The sequence below is a fragment of the Clinocottus analis genome, unplaced genomic scaffold (assembly GCF_023055335.1).
Source record: "Clinocottus analis isolate CAN_PGR_092001 unplaced genomic scaffold, fCliAna1.0.p SCAF_32, whole genome shotgun sequence".
In the NCBI taxonomy this organism is placed as follows: domain Eukaryota; kingdom Metazoa; phylum Chordata; class Actinopteri; order Perciformes; family Cottidae; genus Clinocottus; species Clinocottus analis.
Genome location: NW_027176065.1, coordinates 604,226 through 619,225, shown reverse-complemented (window position 1 = coordinate 619,225; position 15,000 = coordinate 604,226). Strand labels below are relative to the sequence as shown.

Here is a 15,000-nt window from a genome sequence, read left to right as displayed (position 1 = left end):
ACGCACGCACACACACGCACGCACACACATGCACACACACAGACACACAGAGAGAGAGACACATCGACACAAAGACACACACAGTCTCTGTGTGTTTGTGACTCACATAGAGACACACAGTCTCTGTGTCTGAGTGAGTCTGTGTGTGTGTGTAACACACACACTCACCCAGACTAAAACACACACACACACACACACACACACACACACACACAGTTCAGATGGAGGGTTTAAGCTGAGTTGAGTCTTTTGTTGCAGGGAAGTGAACTCGTAGCTTAGCTCGTAGCTTAGCTCGTAGCGCTGGAGGCTGCGTTACTGTGGAAACGGGAACTTGTTCTTCAGCTTCCAGTTCGTCTCACACGTGACCGACAGGTGTTTTGTTCTCCTCTTTTCACCTGTCCACCAGACGGATCTTCTGCCGTTCTGTGTTTTTGTTCCTCACAAAACAAACTCCAACAGGCTAAAATAAAAGGTGTTTGCTAAAGAAGCTCTTTCTACACACAAACACACAAAAGACCGTTCACAAGCAGTCCAGTGGCGGAGAACACACACTTTTAAACAACACTGCACGTGATGGAAAGTAACAGCAGTCACATGATCAGCAAACAACTCGCTTTGCTTTTTTTATATTTCAAAATAAGAGCGCTGTTTAACATCTAAGATTTAAACTGCTTTCGAGGGAACAAATGATCTGGACGAGGAGTGACAGGAATATTTTAGGCCTGACTTTGTCGAGCCACAATCAGGACATCATCATCAACTTTTTACAGGATTACAAACCCGGGTTCACTCACAGAGTTATGGGATTGAAAATGAGAAACCGTAGAAACAGGAAGCAGCTCTTCAGTACGACTGTCGGGTGCTTTAGTTTCACAAGTTGTTTCCTTCTCTCCCCGCAGAACACATCTAATATCTAATGCTACGTGTCGAGCTAAGCGCTAAGTGACACTGTGGCAGAGCTGGTGGAGCGTGAACGTGTGTGTTATCAGTGTGTGTGTGCGTATTAGTCTGTGTTAATCAAACACTTGCTCGTTAAAGCATAACACACACACACACACACACTGGGTCCAAGGTGTGTGTCTGTGTGTGTCAGCAGGTGTGTAAAGATAGGAATGCTCACCTTTAGACTGACGTGGGTGTGGCGGTGCAGTTAACCTCTAAAAGGGTGTGTGTGCGTTTGTGTGTCAAGTGTATTGTTTGTGTAGCTCCACCCGCTCTGCAATTTCTCTCCTTCATATTTCTCCGTCCACTCTTCCCACCATCACGTTTTTGGACGCTGCGATTATCGTGGCTGAGGCTGACGATGGTAGAGACCTGTCAATCACAAGGTAGCCCCGCCCTAATGACGTGTAGAGGCTCTGTGACCTGTCAGTCACAAGGTAGCGTCCCAGGCTTTATGGTCTGTTTGACAGTAAATGGACCATAATCTACTAAACAAGACCATAAACTCATGTTTACAATGTTTACTGAGGGAATACATCAAGAGAGGAGTAGAGTCACTTATATAGACTTCTATACAACCAGAGGAGTCGCCCCCTGGTGGTCAGGAGAGAGAATGCAGCTATAACACATGAAGCATAGGCTTCTATACAACCAGAGGAGTCGCCCCCTGGTGGTCAGGAGAGAGAATGCAGCTATAACACATGAAGCATAGGCTTCTATACAACCAGAGGAGTCGCCCCCTGGTGGTCAGGAGAGAGAATGCTAAAAATAGAAGTACTCTCTTTGCAAAAGGGGCCAGCAGAATGATTTGTATATTTCTGGACGATAGTTTCTGTTCATGTGTTCATCATTTAATTGTTGCCGCTGGTGAAGGATAAAGATTATTTTAACTACTTTAACTACAGTTAATAAAAAATGCATCATCAATTATCGGATTATATTGAATCTGCAAAGAGACAAACTAAGATGAATGTTGTGGAGGAAAAAGTGTTAATATTTGCGCCGAAAATTAATTAATATTAATCATGTGTGATTATTAGCGTCCACGCGATGACGTCATCGCTCCCGTTAGCCGCGAGCTAAACGAGCCCGTTGCTTCAATGAGAACCCGGATCCTTCACGTAGAACGATGCACCTATTCGCTCCGTTCTAATGAAGTACTGGTTCCTCTTCTCGGTGTCCGTGTAATTAAACAATCTCATCGTCTATAATTAACTCGTTCCATCGGCAACTAGTTGCGTAATAAAGCAACGTTGCGTAACAACAAACATGAATTCATCTGATGTCTGTGGGCAGTTTCCTTCATTACAGTTGTAATAATGACTCCACTTCTGGTCGATAAACAGACGGACAATTAGTGAACGGACACACACACACACACACACACACACACACACACACACAGGTCACAAACTGGGCTCCTTGTTTTTCTTTCTAAACTTTTTCACGCACCGTAAATAAAGAACGACAAATCTTTCCCCCAAAACATAAAGTAATAAAACGCGTCATTAATATTCGTCTCTGGTGTCTTTTGAGGCGACTGTGTCGTTCAGTTCTCAGGTTCATGTCGTTTATTAAAGACTCTGAGTCCCGACTCTGAGTCCCGACTCTGAGTCCCGACTCTGAGTCCCGACTCTGAGTCCCGACTCTGAGTCCCGACTCTGAGTCCCGACTCTGAGTCCCGACTCTGAGTCCCGACTCTGAGTCCCGACTCTGAGTCCCGACTCTGAGTCCCGACTCTGAGTCCCGACTCTGAGTCCCGACTCTGAGTCCCGACTCTGAGTCCCGACTCTGAGTCCTGATCCGGTTCCAGGGTTTTAGTTCCTGAGGGGGAACCGTGCTGCACACACACACAGACACATGCACACACACACAGACACATGCACACACACACAGACACATGCACACACACACAGACACATGCACACACACACAGACACATGCACACACACACAGACACATGCACACACACACAGACACATGCACACACACACAGACACATGCACACACACACAGACACATGCACACACACACAGACACACGCACACAGACACATGCACACACACACAGACACATGCACACACACACAGACACATGCACACACACACAGACACATGCACACACACACAGACACATGCACACACAGACTCTCTCACACGCACACAGACACACACCACGGAGGCTTTACAACCGGTTGCAGTGGATCAAACCATCTGACCCGTAGAGGTGTGTAAGGGTGCGTAGAGGTGCGTAGAGGTGCGTAGGGTGTGTAGAGGTGCGTAGAGGTGCGTAGAGCTCAGGGTGAGGTCCCGTCTCTCTCAGAGCTGAGATGATGCGTTGACGTAGAGATGCAAACAGGAAGTTGTGCTCTTTGTGTTGCAGGATGTTTCTGTGCAACAGGATTCATTGTTGAAGCGTTTCTGTTGCTGCGTTGACTAAACACTCAGCACTCTGGAGCTGTTAGCGATCAATAATCAATCACGGTGCCTTCAGGCGAAGACATCACATCGCCGCTACGCAGCTTTTTAAACCCAGAAGAGACGCGCTTCTGAAATATTACAATATCTAAAATATGAGACTCTACCTGGTCTAAAACAGGAGCGTGAACTTTGACCCCTGAGGTCGCTTTCAGCTCCTCGGTATGGAATCATTTCAAGCCGCTGGTTGCACGAGCGTCCCTAATAAAGTGGCCGCTCCTTTTCAGCGGCGACGTCGCTCCAGCCGTGAACCGAGTGCCAAATATTACACAAGCGGCCGTCGGCTCGTTCCTTAAATATCTTTAATAATATTAATAATAAGTGAATTATTCAAACTTCAAAGCGCTTGAAGCAGAAACAGCCGAACTGCGTCTGCAACGCTGAGCTCACCCCCGTGTGAGAACCACTGACCCAGTGTCACCAGTGTCAACTGCAGTCTTTTCTAACTGTGTGTGTGTGTGTGTGTGTGTGTGTGTCCATGACGGAACGCTAAACAGTGAAAATTGGAGGACAGCCTTTGAAGTGCACTTACATAATCTGTGGTGATGGGTTGGAATGCCAGACTTTGGCCACACACACACACACACACACACACACACACACACACACACACACACACACACACACACGCACTCTCTGACCCCGTGGAATTCTCCCTTTATCGTCCTCTGCTTGCTGTTGATTGGCTCTCGGAGCTGCAGTGTGTTTCCCCCGCAGGACAAAGTAATCCAGCTACTCGTGTGTGTGTGTGTGTGTGTGTGTGTGTGTGTGTGTGTGTGTGTGTGTGTGTTCCAATACCTCTTTGTCTTCATCAGGATGGCTTGTGTTGTTTTTCTTTCTGATTTCTTATCTCTTTAATTGTGGTTTGGATGGTTTCGCCGGCAGCACTTTGGTTCATCTTCATGTAACTTGGTGGATCGGCCCTTTAAATATATCACTCATGTTTTCACAGAATTAAGATTTCCACCATTTCTGTCTTATTTGTCACCTTTTGATGATCAGCGTGACTCTTAATGAAAGTTTCCGGCTTTTCAAACATGAATTTAAATTGAATTCGACGTATGGTTTTATTCCCCCCCCTCGTTAATCATGAAGAATAAAATGCATGTTTCTATTTTCTGCGTCATAACCTCGAGCAGACGGTTCACAGAGGGCAGCAGATATTTACCGACCAATCACGCGTCTCTGGAGGAGCAGCAGCAACGAACCCGTAATCCGTTTACGTCCTAACGACCTCGGTGGTCCAGCGGACTCCTCTAATAATCTGAGATGAGAAGCTCTGCTCTAATTGGCCCAATTAGTCTCCCCCGCTATTAATTAGGAGGAAAAATCTCGAGCCGATCTCTCCGGCGATGACGTGCAGACGGTTTCCTGCCCGGATCCGGTTTATTAAAGTCCTCTTTCCTGTTTTGCTTCCTCCGCAGGGACCAGAACATGTTTACGCCCAAGAGGAGCATGCACGGCCGGGTCAGGAGCTAACCTCAGCCCCCCCCACACAGAACTACAATACCCACAATTCCAGTGAGCTGACGCTCCCAGTCTGACGCTAAGATACAATATTTTCCACAAAAAAAGAAGACACGCCGTGGAATAAAAACTACACAACCCGACACTAACCACACCGCTGCTGCTGCTGGCGTGAAGAGCACCGACATGGCCAACAACACGGCGGACCACCCTCCGGGGAACTCGGTGGCGGAGGGGAACCACGACGGGGACTTCGGGGTGACGGTGATGGAGCTCAGGGAGCTGATGGAGCTGCGGAGCGCCGAGGCCGTCGGCAAGATCCAGGACAAGCACGGAGACGTGCAGGGCATCTGCCGCCGCCTGAAAACCTCGCCCATAGAAGGTGAGACGCGTCCCACACACCACGACACTGCACAAAAAGAAAAACACTTAACACTGTCAGAGCAAAGGCGGCCATTTTAATTCCCAGCATGCCCCGTTCAGACAATCTTTTGGCTTAAAATACATAATGTTTCTCATTTTTTTAACCGAACAACACAGTTTTTTGACTGAAACTCCTTCCTAACAGGACAAGACTTTGTTTTATTGTGATTTTTGTTGCAGGTTCTGATTCTTTAGGTCCTAATCTTTCCATAAAGGTGTCTTATTGACGCTCCAGGAGGCTTTTTTGGGGAATCTGGCTCATATCATGCTGGATGTTCATAGTTATGATCAAAATATCTTTTAAAAGGTTTTTTTTTGAAGATATACTTTTTTTTTCCCAAGACTTTGCTGAACAAATACATACAATAAACACAAGTATTGGAATTAATTTGGCGCTCCTACGACGACTCAAACAGGGAAAAAATGGTCTGGAGACAAAATTAGTTTCACATTTTTTAGCGAGTTAAAAGTTGAATGTTTGGAAGTTAAAGCTCTCACAGCTGTCAGACCTTTAGCTAAAGAGCAATATCTTGTTGTCAGTCAGTTCAATAATCCGTATTCATAATGAGGCTAATAATTATATTTTGAGAAACTTAATTGTTCTTTTCGTGCAGGTTTTGCAGTGTTTTTAAATCGCGCTTTCTTTTCCTGCAGAAGTTTCATTGAGTCACTTTACTGATTAGTGATGCCTTCAAGTGCACGTCACGTTGCTGCAGCTCGTAAAAGGGAGGTTGTTTAACCTAATAAACTACTGGGTAGTTAATTTATCCCCCAACAGATCAATGAAGTCTTATCTTAATCTATAATAATTATTCATCTCTTGATTTGCTTCAGTATGTTCGTAATATTAATTTGAATCTGCAAAGTAACGAGCAGCTAAAGCTGTCAGATAAATGTCGTGGGGGAAAAAAGTCCAACGGTTTCCCTCCAAAATGTTGTGGAGTAGAAGTGTAAAGTACCATGAAGTGTAAAGTACCTGAACATGGAAGTACAAGTACCTCAACATTGTACTTATAGCATAGTTCTTGAGTAAATGTAGACCACTTTAGTTCCTGTCCGCCACTGAAAATGCACCAGTAATAATGATGATTATGTAAAACGTGTCTGTGTGTGTGTGTGTGTGTGTGTGTGTGTCTGTGTGTGTGCATGTGTGTGCCATTAAACAGTCATAATACAAACACACACACACTTTGTGGAGATCGATGATCCGTCAGAGCTTCATGAGCGGCCGGCAAATGGCCGACACGCTGCTGTTTGTTATTTCTCCCGTCATCTTTTGATCCCTGTGAGAGAGCGTGTGTGTGTGTGTGTGGGTGTGTGTGTGTGTGTGGGTGTTTGCAGCCATCGGTCCATTCCAGGATTGAAATTAGTTCCAGCCCGCTCCCCTAATGGCTCCATAGATCATTGCTCTGTTCCATTTAGTAATCAGAGGACAGCTGTAGTCGCGTCCTCCACGCAAGAAATTACTCACTTTAATGAAGAAACTGTAATTATATTTTCACAGTGTGGCGGGAAGAGATGGGAGGGGGGGGGACTTAAATGTAAGGTTAATGGCCAACACACACACACACACACACACACACACACACACACACACACACACACACACACATGCTCAGTTAACTTTAGTGCACAGGAGAAGTGTTTCAATACCTTTTTATTTTATACTTTTTTACTCCCATGAAAAGTCTCGTGACTTGTTGTGAGGGATAAAAAACCCACTGGATCCTACATTTCCCATGATGCAGCTGGAATACTGCCCCACACTGCGTCGTCTCAAAAGCTCGAGCTCTGGACGACCCCGATGACATCACTATGACGTCACCGGGGTTAGTTCTTCTTCTTCACAAGAAGGAGGAAGAGGAGGAGGAGGAGGAGGAGGAGGAGAAGAATGAGAAGAATGAGAAGAAGAAGAATGAGGAGAAGAAGAATGAGGAGAAGAAGAATGAGGAGAAGAAGAATGAGAAGAAGAAGAATGAGGAGAAGAAGAATGAGGAGAAGAAGAATGAGGAGAAGAAGAATGAGGAGAAGAAGAATGAGGAGAAGAAGAATGAGGAGAAGAAGAATGAGAAGAAGAAGAATGAGGAGGAGAAGAAGAATGAGAAGAAGAAGAATGAGAAGAATGAGGAGAAGAAGAATGAGGAGAAGAAGGAGAATGAGGAGAAGAAGAAGAATGAGGAGAAGAAGGAGGAGGAGAAGAAGGAGAATGAGGAGAATGAGGAGAAGGAGAAGAAGGAGAAGAAGGAGAATGAGAAGAATGAGAAGGAGAATGAGAAGAAGAAGAAGAAGAATGAGGAGAAGAAGGAGAAGAATTAGAAGAAGAAGAAGAAGAATGAGGAGAAGAAGGAGAAGAATTAGAAGAAGAAGAAGAAGAATGAGGAGAAGAAGGAGAAGAATTAGAAGAAGAAGAAGTTACGACTTCCTGCGCTGTGGCCCTTTCCTTAAAATGTTCATTTATTCATATCGACGCAGCACTTTAATTGATTTGTAGTTCAGTGTTTGGATGTAATTTACCGGCTGAACGGGTCGTAGATTATCTCTCTGTCTGTGTGTGTGTGTGTGTGTGTGTGTGTGTGTGTGTGTGTGTGTGTGTGTGTGTGTGTGTGTGTCTGCTGAAGAGCTGCAGAGCGGTTGTTGTGCTTCATGTACTTTAATGTTTGCGATATCGCGTTCGTTGAACTGCAGACGGATCAGGAGGCCGACGTGAGGAGTTTATCTTTTTAGAGCTTTCAACCAGATCATCTGGTCTTCATCGTGGGAATTTACGTTTTCCCAGCCGGTGAAGACATGCAACACATGCAACACATGCAACACATGCAACACATGCAACACATGCAACACATGCAACACATGCAACACATGCAACGGACGTAGAGTAACTGGTGCGTCTGTTTACAGAGCAGCCAAACAAACCAGGAGGGGGAGGGGCCGATTCACCGCCTCGTGTCGCTATAATGAAATAAACAGAAGTCAATAATTGGCCTTTGGCCTTTTTAATTGGCTGGACTCCGTGCTGTGCGACTTGTTTACTCTGCGGATGTGTTGGAGGTCTTTCTCTCTCTCAAAATAAAAAAAGAAAAGCCACCGTGGAGTCTGTCATCTGCAGCGCTTCATCAAACGGCTCGCTCTCAGCAGGTCATTAAAAATCTCCCTCTGACACCGACTCGGTTCCCCAGCAGCAGTCGGCTCGTGACCTTGATTTGCTTTTGACTGCAATTTCACAATAAAAGCCCCTCCGTCGGCGTGCGGTAACGTCGGCTCGTCGCATCGAAGAAGAGGCGAGCGACTCCGCCGCTAGCGACTCCGCCGCTAGCGACTCCGCCGCTAGCGACTCCGCCGCTAGCGACTCCGCCGCTAGCGACTCAAAGCTAGCGACTCCGCCGCTAGCGACTCCGCCGCTAGCGACTCCGCCGCTAGCGACTCAAAGCTAGCGACTCAAAGCTAGCGACTCAAAGCTAGCCCGCGCGGAGCGAGGCGACGACAGCACGCAGCTCATGTGCAGCTCATGTGCACATTATTAAGCATCATGAACTGAAGTGAAACCTGCATGGAAGCGTTCGCACGCCGCTCATCAGATCCTCGCGTCACGCTGATCTGCGTCCACGCGGTCGTGTAAACGCGGCCGCTGTGTAAACATGGCCGCCCCCCCCTCCATCTCACCCCGCGCGTCCTCAAGCGTGACAGTTGTTCACACACTTCACTTCTTCCGTCTGATAGCCGGTCGGCTGCGCGCCGACCCCACGAGCTCGGCAACAGAAGCGTTGTGTTCGCAGTCAGCGACTTTGCGCGGTTATTTTTAGCCGCGTTTCTGAATCAGCTCTCTTGTTCTGGCGCCGCTAATCACTCGTTTCCTCTTCAGCTGCTCTAACTTTCAGCCTGTAAAGTCAGCCGCTGACTGTCATTGTGTGTGTGTGTGTGTGTGTGTGTGTGTGTGTGTGTACACAATACTACAAACACAAACACACACACGCGGCTCAGTCCCTCCCCGCTGGTTAATGTGTATTGATGAATCCGTCTGCCGCCTCTTTGAAAGTCATTGATCGTCCTCGTGTTCATCATTTTATAAAATCTGTGTCCTTCATGTCGAGAGGACGCACAGGGCCGGAGCGACACAGCCGGTTTAAAAAAAAAAACTTTATTCAAAACGAGACCCGGGTTGACGAAGAGATCCGCGAAGCGACACGCGGCCCTAAAAATAAACGTCTATTTCTGACTACGTTCTGTCACCGGAGAGACGACTTCTTTTTGTCTCTGTAATGTCACTTTTTTTTACTGGTTCTTCATGTGAAGGAGTTTGTTTTCTTCAGACAAACATCCAGGACCGAGAGCTAAAAATGGACTTTTAACAGTCGCCCGGCTGTCATCGAAAAATCACGGAATTATAGTCCTGATGTTTGAGTAGTGAGACCAACAACCAGGCGCCAAGATCAAATAAAATGCATTGGTTTAGCGGCTTCATAAAAGGTTGAAAAACACCGTGAAGCTTAAATAATAATGTATTTATTCATCATAAGAACGATCGGATGAGAGCGCCAGATATATTCTGGACTCATGACCGATTTCCTGTCAACCGGCGGCGTAGAAACGGATGTTTTGTGGCTCTCGGCTCGTTCTGTCTTTATCTCTCTGTATTTTTCCCGATAGATACATGAATCTTAAGCGGCATGATCAATACTTCTTGGCTTGTTTTGGCGGGAAAAAATCGATGCAACCGCCTTTGACGTGTAATTCACCCGCCGTATCGGCGGTTCTCAGCCCGGGAATCTTAACGTTATTGACCCGGGGTTAACCTAAAACGGGCACATTGAGTTTCATTGACGATATTCATTTGGGAGAAAGTGAAAGCTAGCTTAGCTTAGCTTTCTAGCACGACTACAAAATGCATTTCAACCACATCGGATCAGGAAAAACTCCCCAAATAAAGACAATAAAAACCCTTTTACAGGTGAAAAAAGGGAAGAAACCTTCATAGAGCAACAGAGGAGGATCCTCTATCAGGATGGTCATGTGACCAGAATGAGCAACGTAACAGAGTTACATGAATGTGACAAACTATTCATACAATGAGTAGTATACTCATGGTACACCATCCACATAGCCACACAAAAGCAGGTTTATTCCCCATTAGCGTTCACCACCATTACTTTGTGTTTATCTTGTCTGAACACTCGGTGTTCCTCCTGCATTGTCACAAGAGAGGAGCAGATATTTTATGGAACAATTAAGTTGTTGTTTCAGAACCGAACGTAACGACGCGGCGCCGATAAGACGATCAGTCGGTTTGGTCCGCGGAGAGTTTCCTCCTTCATGTCTCGGTTAATGAACGGCGAAGACGACGAAACGCAGAGTTCAAGAGAGTCGTCGCACTTCACGAACAAACAGACCACGAGAGGATTTAGTGATGTAACACAATTATAACCCATATTAGTGTTAATGTTGTTTTTTACATAATAAAGATCTCTTTAATGTGCTTCAAGCACAGCGACTGAGAGATGTACTGAGCAAATATCACACACACACACACACACACACACACACACACACACACACACACACACACACACACACACACACACACACACACACTGTGCTAAGTTCAGAGGTTTCTCGGCCTGCTGGCGTGTCGGATCCCTTCGAGCTCCATGGTGTGAGAAGTCAGCATCCAATCTGAGATTCAGCTTGAGCTGCGTGACCCGAGTCTCCTTCACTGTAACGAACACACACACACATGCACACACACACACATGCACACACACACACACACAGAGCCTCAGGTCATCCATGTCTCTGCTAGTTGAAGTAGAAAGCTCCTCTCAGTGATCAGCAAGAGGGAGAGAAACACCAAGACATGCAACCATCTTCACGTCTCCGTGTCGTCTCTCAGTGGACTAAGATGAGATATTATCTGGAGTCCAGAGTCGATCTCGCGCTCTGAAACCCGCCCGAAACCTATAAAGAGCATCCATTAGCTGAACCCACTTCTCCTCGAGGGGCCAGCTGACATTGGCGAGAGGCACAAATATGAAATATATGTAGATTTGTTGGGTAAATGGCTTCAGTTTTTATTTGCCTGAGGATTTTATGGAGCTCAGTCGTTGCGTCTCTCTGCAGCCGAGTGTCTGGAAATGCAAATTAAACTCTTCTATTGAATCTGATGTTCTTTTAGCAAAACAGTCCCTTCCAATACAAATCACACACTGCATTTTATTATTAGTAAGGATTTAAAAGTTACTGCGAGGAACTTTTAAGCCGGTCGACGGTCTCACCGTGATGCCGCTCCGTGACCTTCATGAGCAAAGGAGATGGTCTGGGAGATTGTTGGAGACCGTCTGGGAGATTGTTGGAGATCGTTGGTAGGATCATTTGGGAGATCGTTGGGGAGATTCTTGGAGATCGTTGGGGAAATTGTTGGTGACCGTCTGGGAGATTGTTGAAGATTGTTGGGGATTGCCAGGGAGATTGTTGGAGATCGTTGGTCGGATTATTTGGGAGATCGTTGGGCAGATTGTTGGAGATTGTTGGGGAAATCGTTAGAGATCATTGGGGCGATCATTGGGGAGATTGTTGGGGAATCGTTGGAGATCGTCAGGGAGATTGTTGGAGATCATTGGGGCGATCATTGGGTAGATCCTCAGCCTTTTTCTCCTCTCTGGTTCTCGATGCTCGGCGTCGAGTCCCGGCTCCTTGCTGCCTCTTTCGACCCGCGGGTCAGGAGCACACACACACCTGGATGGAGTCCAGGTCTTCTGGAGTCTTTTGGGTGTTTTGGGCTTTGCAGCAGAGACCATGAACCGGCACCGACGAAGGTCACTCGCGCCCGTGTCCTCGATCACGTCGATTTGCTTTTTTATAGCTGTTAGAACATTTGAGGAGATTCAGGTGTTTTTTTCTTATATTATAAGATAACAGTTCTATTTGTACAGCTCAGGCATCCAGATATCGTCTGGGTAAATGTTGTTTTCCTCATAACTTCACCCGTTAATACCCTGAGAGACGCAGAAGTCTGACTGCAGGCTGAAGATGAGCCGACACAACGGTGAGAGCTCGCTGGAATAATCCTCCAGCCGACACAGAATGTGTTTGATAATCCAGAGGAGATGCGGTGTGGTGATTTTTTATTTTTTTTTTAAATGTCTCCGAGATCTTTGATGGACTTCAGGACTCATACTGAGGAAGTATAAATTCATAATCTGGTACTTGAGTGCGTCCGTCTCTTTCCTTTTGGTCGTCGGTGTCTCGCCAAAGTCGAAGCTGAAAAACTTTCCAATATTTTATATTTTTAAGCAAAGTATCTTTATATTTGTCTCGCGGATATGAAGTGTCGAGCTTCATGGAGAGGAAATATAGGTGGTGATGCATGTTTTTTGCGGTGCGGAGGACAGAAAAGTTCTACATCCAGGTGGTAAAAAGATTCTTTGGGGTTTTTTGGAAATGCCTTCAGCACAGCTGTACGTTTGTTTTGTGTTGTTTTTTTTACCATTTGTTTGAAAATGTGATGCTCGAAGGCTAAAAGATATGTGGCGTGAGTGTGTGTGTGTGTGTGTGTGTGTGGTGTGCGTGACTTATGTGTCACCGCACACCATTGCGTGCTATTACGCCACTTATCTTCATGCATTTTTAAACTCAGTGAAAAGGGCTTCAGATGTCAGGAAAGACCAAAGGAAAAACATCAGAGTCGATGACGAGTGGTGCGGAAAGAAAAAAATCAGTGCAGAACATTTTTATTTAGAGGAAGAGAATAATTCTGTTGGATCGGATGTTTTTTTGGACAAATTATTTAGACGGTTACATCCATAGACACGAGTGACTGTCAATTTATGTGTTTGCACTTTTCCCCGCAACTGCTGCTCCGCAATTTGAATTTAAATTTCATATTTTTTGTGACTTCGACTCCACAGAAACTCGTTCTGTTCATGAATTCGACCCGTAAAGCCTCAGAATGTGAGCACATTTTTCACTTATTTTTTTTTGGGAATCGTTTCCATCTTGAAAGGTTGCGTCTTCGTTGCCTGACCCCAGAACTTGCAACTCAACTCCGGCATTGCTCAAATCCGCCTCTGACATTTGCTTTGTGCTCTATCGGAGCACATCTTCACGCTTTTTTTTGGTTTCGACCCCTTTTGAAATTGATCCGATGCAGCCGAGGGCCAAAGACATCAGCCTCCGCTTGTGTCAGGGGGCACGCCAGTCCAGCTGGGGCACGCCAGTGGGGAAAAAACGACGGAGACGAAGATGGAGGATTTGTAGAGTCTAATAAAGCTGGTTCTGCAACGTGGGGGAGAGAGAGAGGACATTTGTGGTGGACATCAAACATCCAGAACAATGGGAGTGGACATTAATCCCGGCTGCTGTCGCGTCATCAGTCGAGAGGCAGAATGAATGGAAGCGAAAAGCGCCGCGCGGTAAAAGATGAGGCTGCGCGGCGGCTGATAAAAGCCGCTAGACCTGGTTTTTTTTTTTTTTTTGGGACCAAATGGAGTCTCATTTTCTGCTGCAAGCGGCGTTTCATAAACATCTGTGACAGGCGACTGCTGGAACATCGTGGCGGAGCTTTAATCTGCGTCTCCGCCGGGACGTTCACAAACACAACGAGCCGCCGCCGCCGCCAGATGAAAACCTCTCCGCCGCCGCAATCGCAGCATTAAACCAGAAGGAGGGAAACGAACCACATGAAAAAAAAAACAGACTTTTATCGATCAAACATGTAAAGGTGCTCTGCGGCTCTGCTTTTGTTTGTTTTAGTTTCGACGGGAGCTTTCGGCGTCAATCGCCGGCTTCGGGATGATCAAACCGGCCTTTTGAAGCGAACGTGATGAAAGATGGCCGCTGATGACTCTGACAGCCGGAGTATTTTTAAAATCTGTGTTAGTGCGCCAGCGCGTCGTGTTTCTGCTGCTGCTCTAAACCTCAGAGCGCTCAGACAGACGCTGCCGCTGCTTTCACGCACACGTTTATTCAGGTGCTCTCGTCTGCTGAGCAAATACTGAAGATCATACGCTTCCATCTGAAGCGCTTCATTTACATCGCTCAGCTCAAATTACACCATGTCGCCAAAGACGGCCTCCTCGACTCCTTTTACCTCATTTCATACCACCAAACCCCATGTTGCATCCTATCCCCACTTCAACTCCTCTCACTGCATCCTATCCCCACTTCAACTCCTCTCACTGCATCCTATCCCCACTTCAACTCCTCTCACTGCATCCTATCCCCACTTCAACTCCTCTCACTGCATCCTATCCCCACTTCAACTCCTATCACTGCATCCTATCACCACATCAACTCCTCTCACTGCATCCTAGCACCACATCAACTCCTCTCACTGCATCCTATCCCCACTTCAACTCCTCTCACTGCATCCTATCATCACTTCAACTCCTTTCCCATCACCACTTCAACACCTTTTACTGTGTCCTATCAACTCCTCTCCTCTCACTGCATCTTATCACCACTTCAACTCCTCTCACTGCATCTTATGACCACTTCAACTCCTCTCACTGCATCTCACATTACTTTCTCGCTATCTTTCAGATCACGTCACTTCATCTCCTTTCAGCTCACGTCAGCCAGTCTCGTAATGTCCTCTCACTTCATCTCACCTCGTTTAAACTCCTCTCATCTCACTTCCTCTCCTTTCACAACCCCTCGTCTTCCTTCATCTCCTCTGACGATCACAACACCTCACCCGAGA

The 15,000-nt window shown here is 46.4% G+C and overlaps 1 protein-coding gene across 5 annotated transcripts in view; it reads left to right on the top strand.

The window, feature by feature from the left end:
- The window catches only part of LOC137798832 (plasma membrane calcium-transporting ATPase 1-like), an 85,987-nt gene that overhangs the window by 23,683 nt on the left and 47,304 nt on the right, over window positions 1–15,000 (top strand). For all 5 annotated transcript variants that reach the window (XM_068595804.1, XM_068595808.1, XM_068595803.1 and 2 more), the window contains exon 2: window positions 4,844–5,268. In XM_068595804.1, the coding sequence (XP_068451905.1) occupies window positions 5,073–5,268 (196 nt within the window). In that variant the 5' untranslated portion in view covers window positions 4,844–5,072. The remainder of the gene's footprint in view (window positions 1–4,843; window positions 5,269–15,000) is intronic.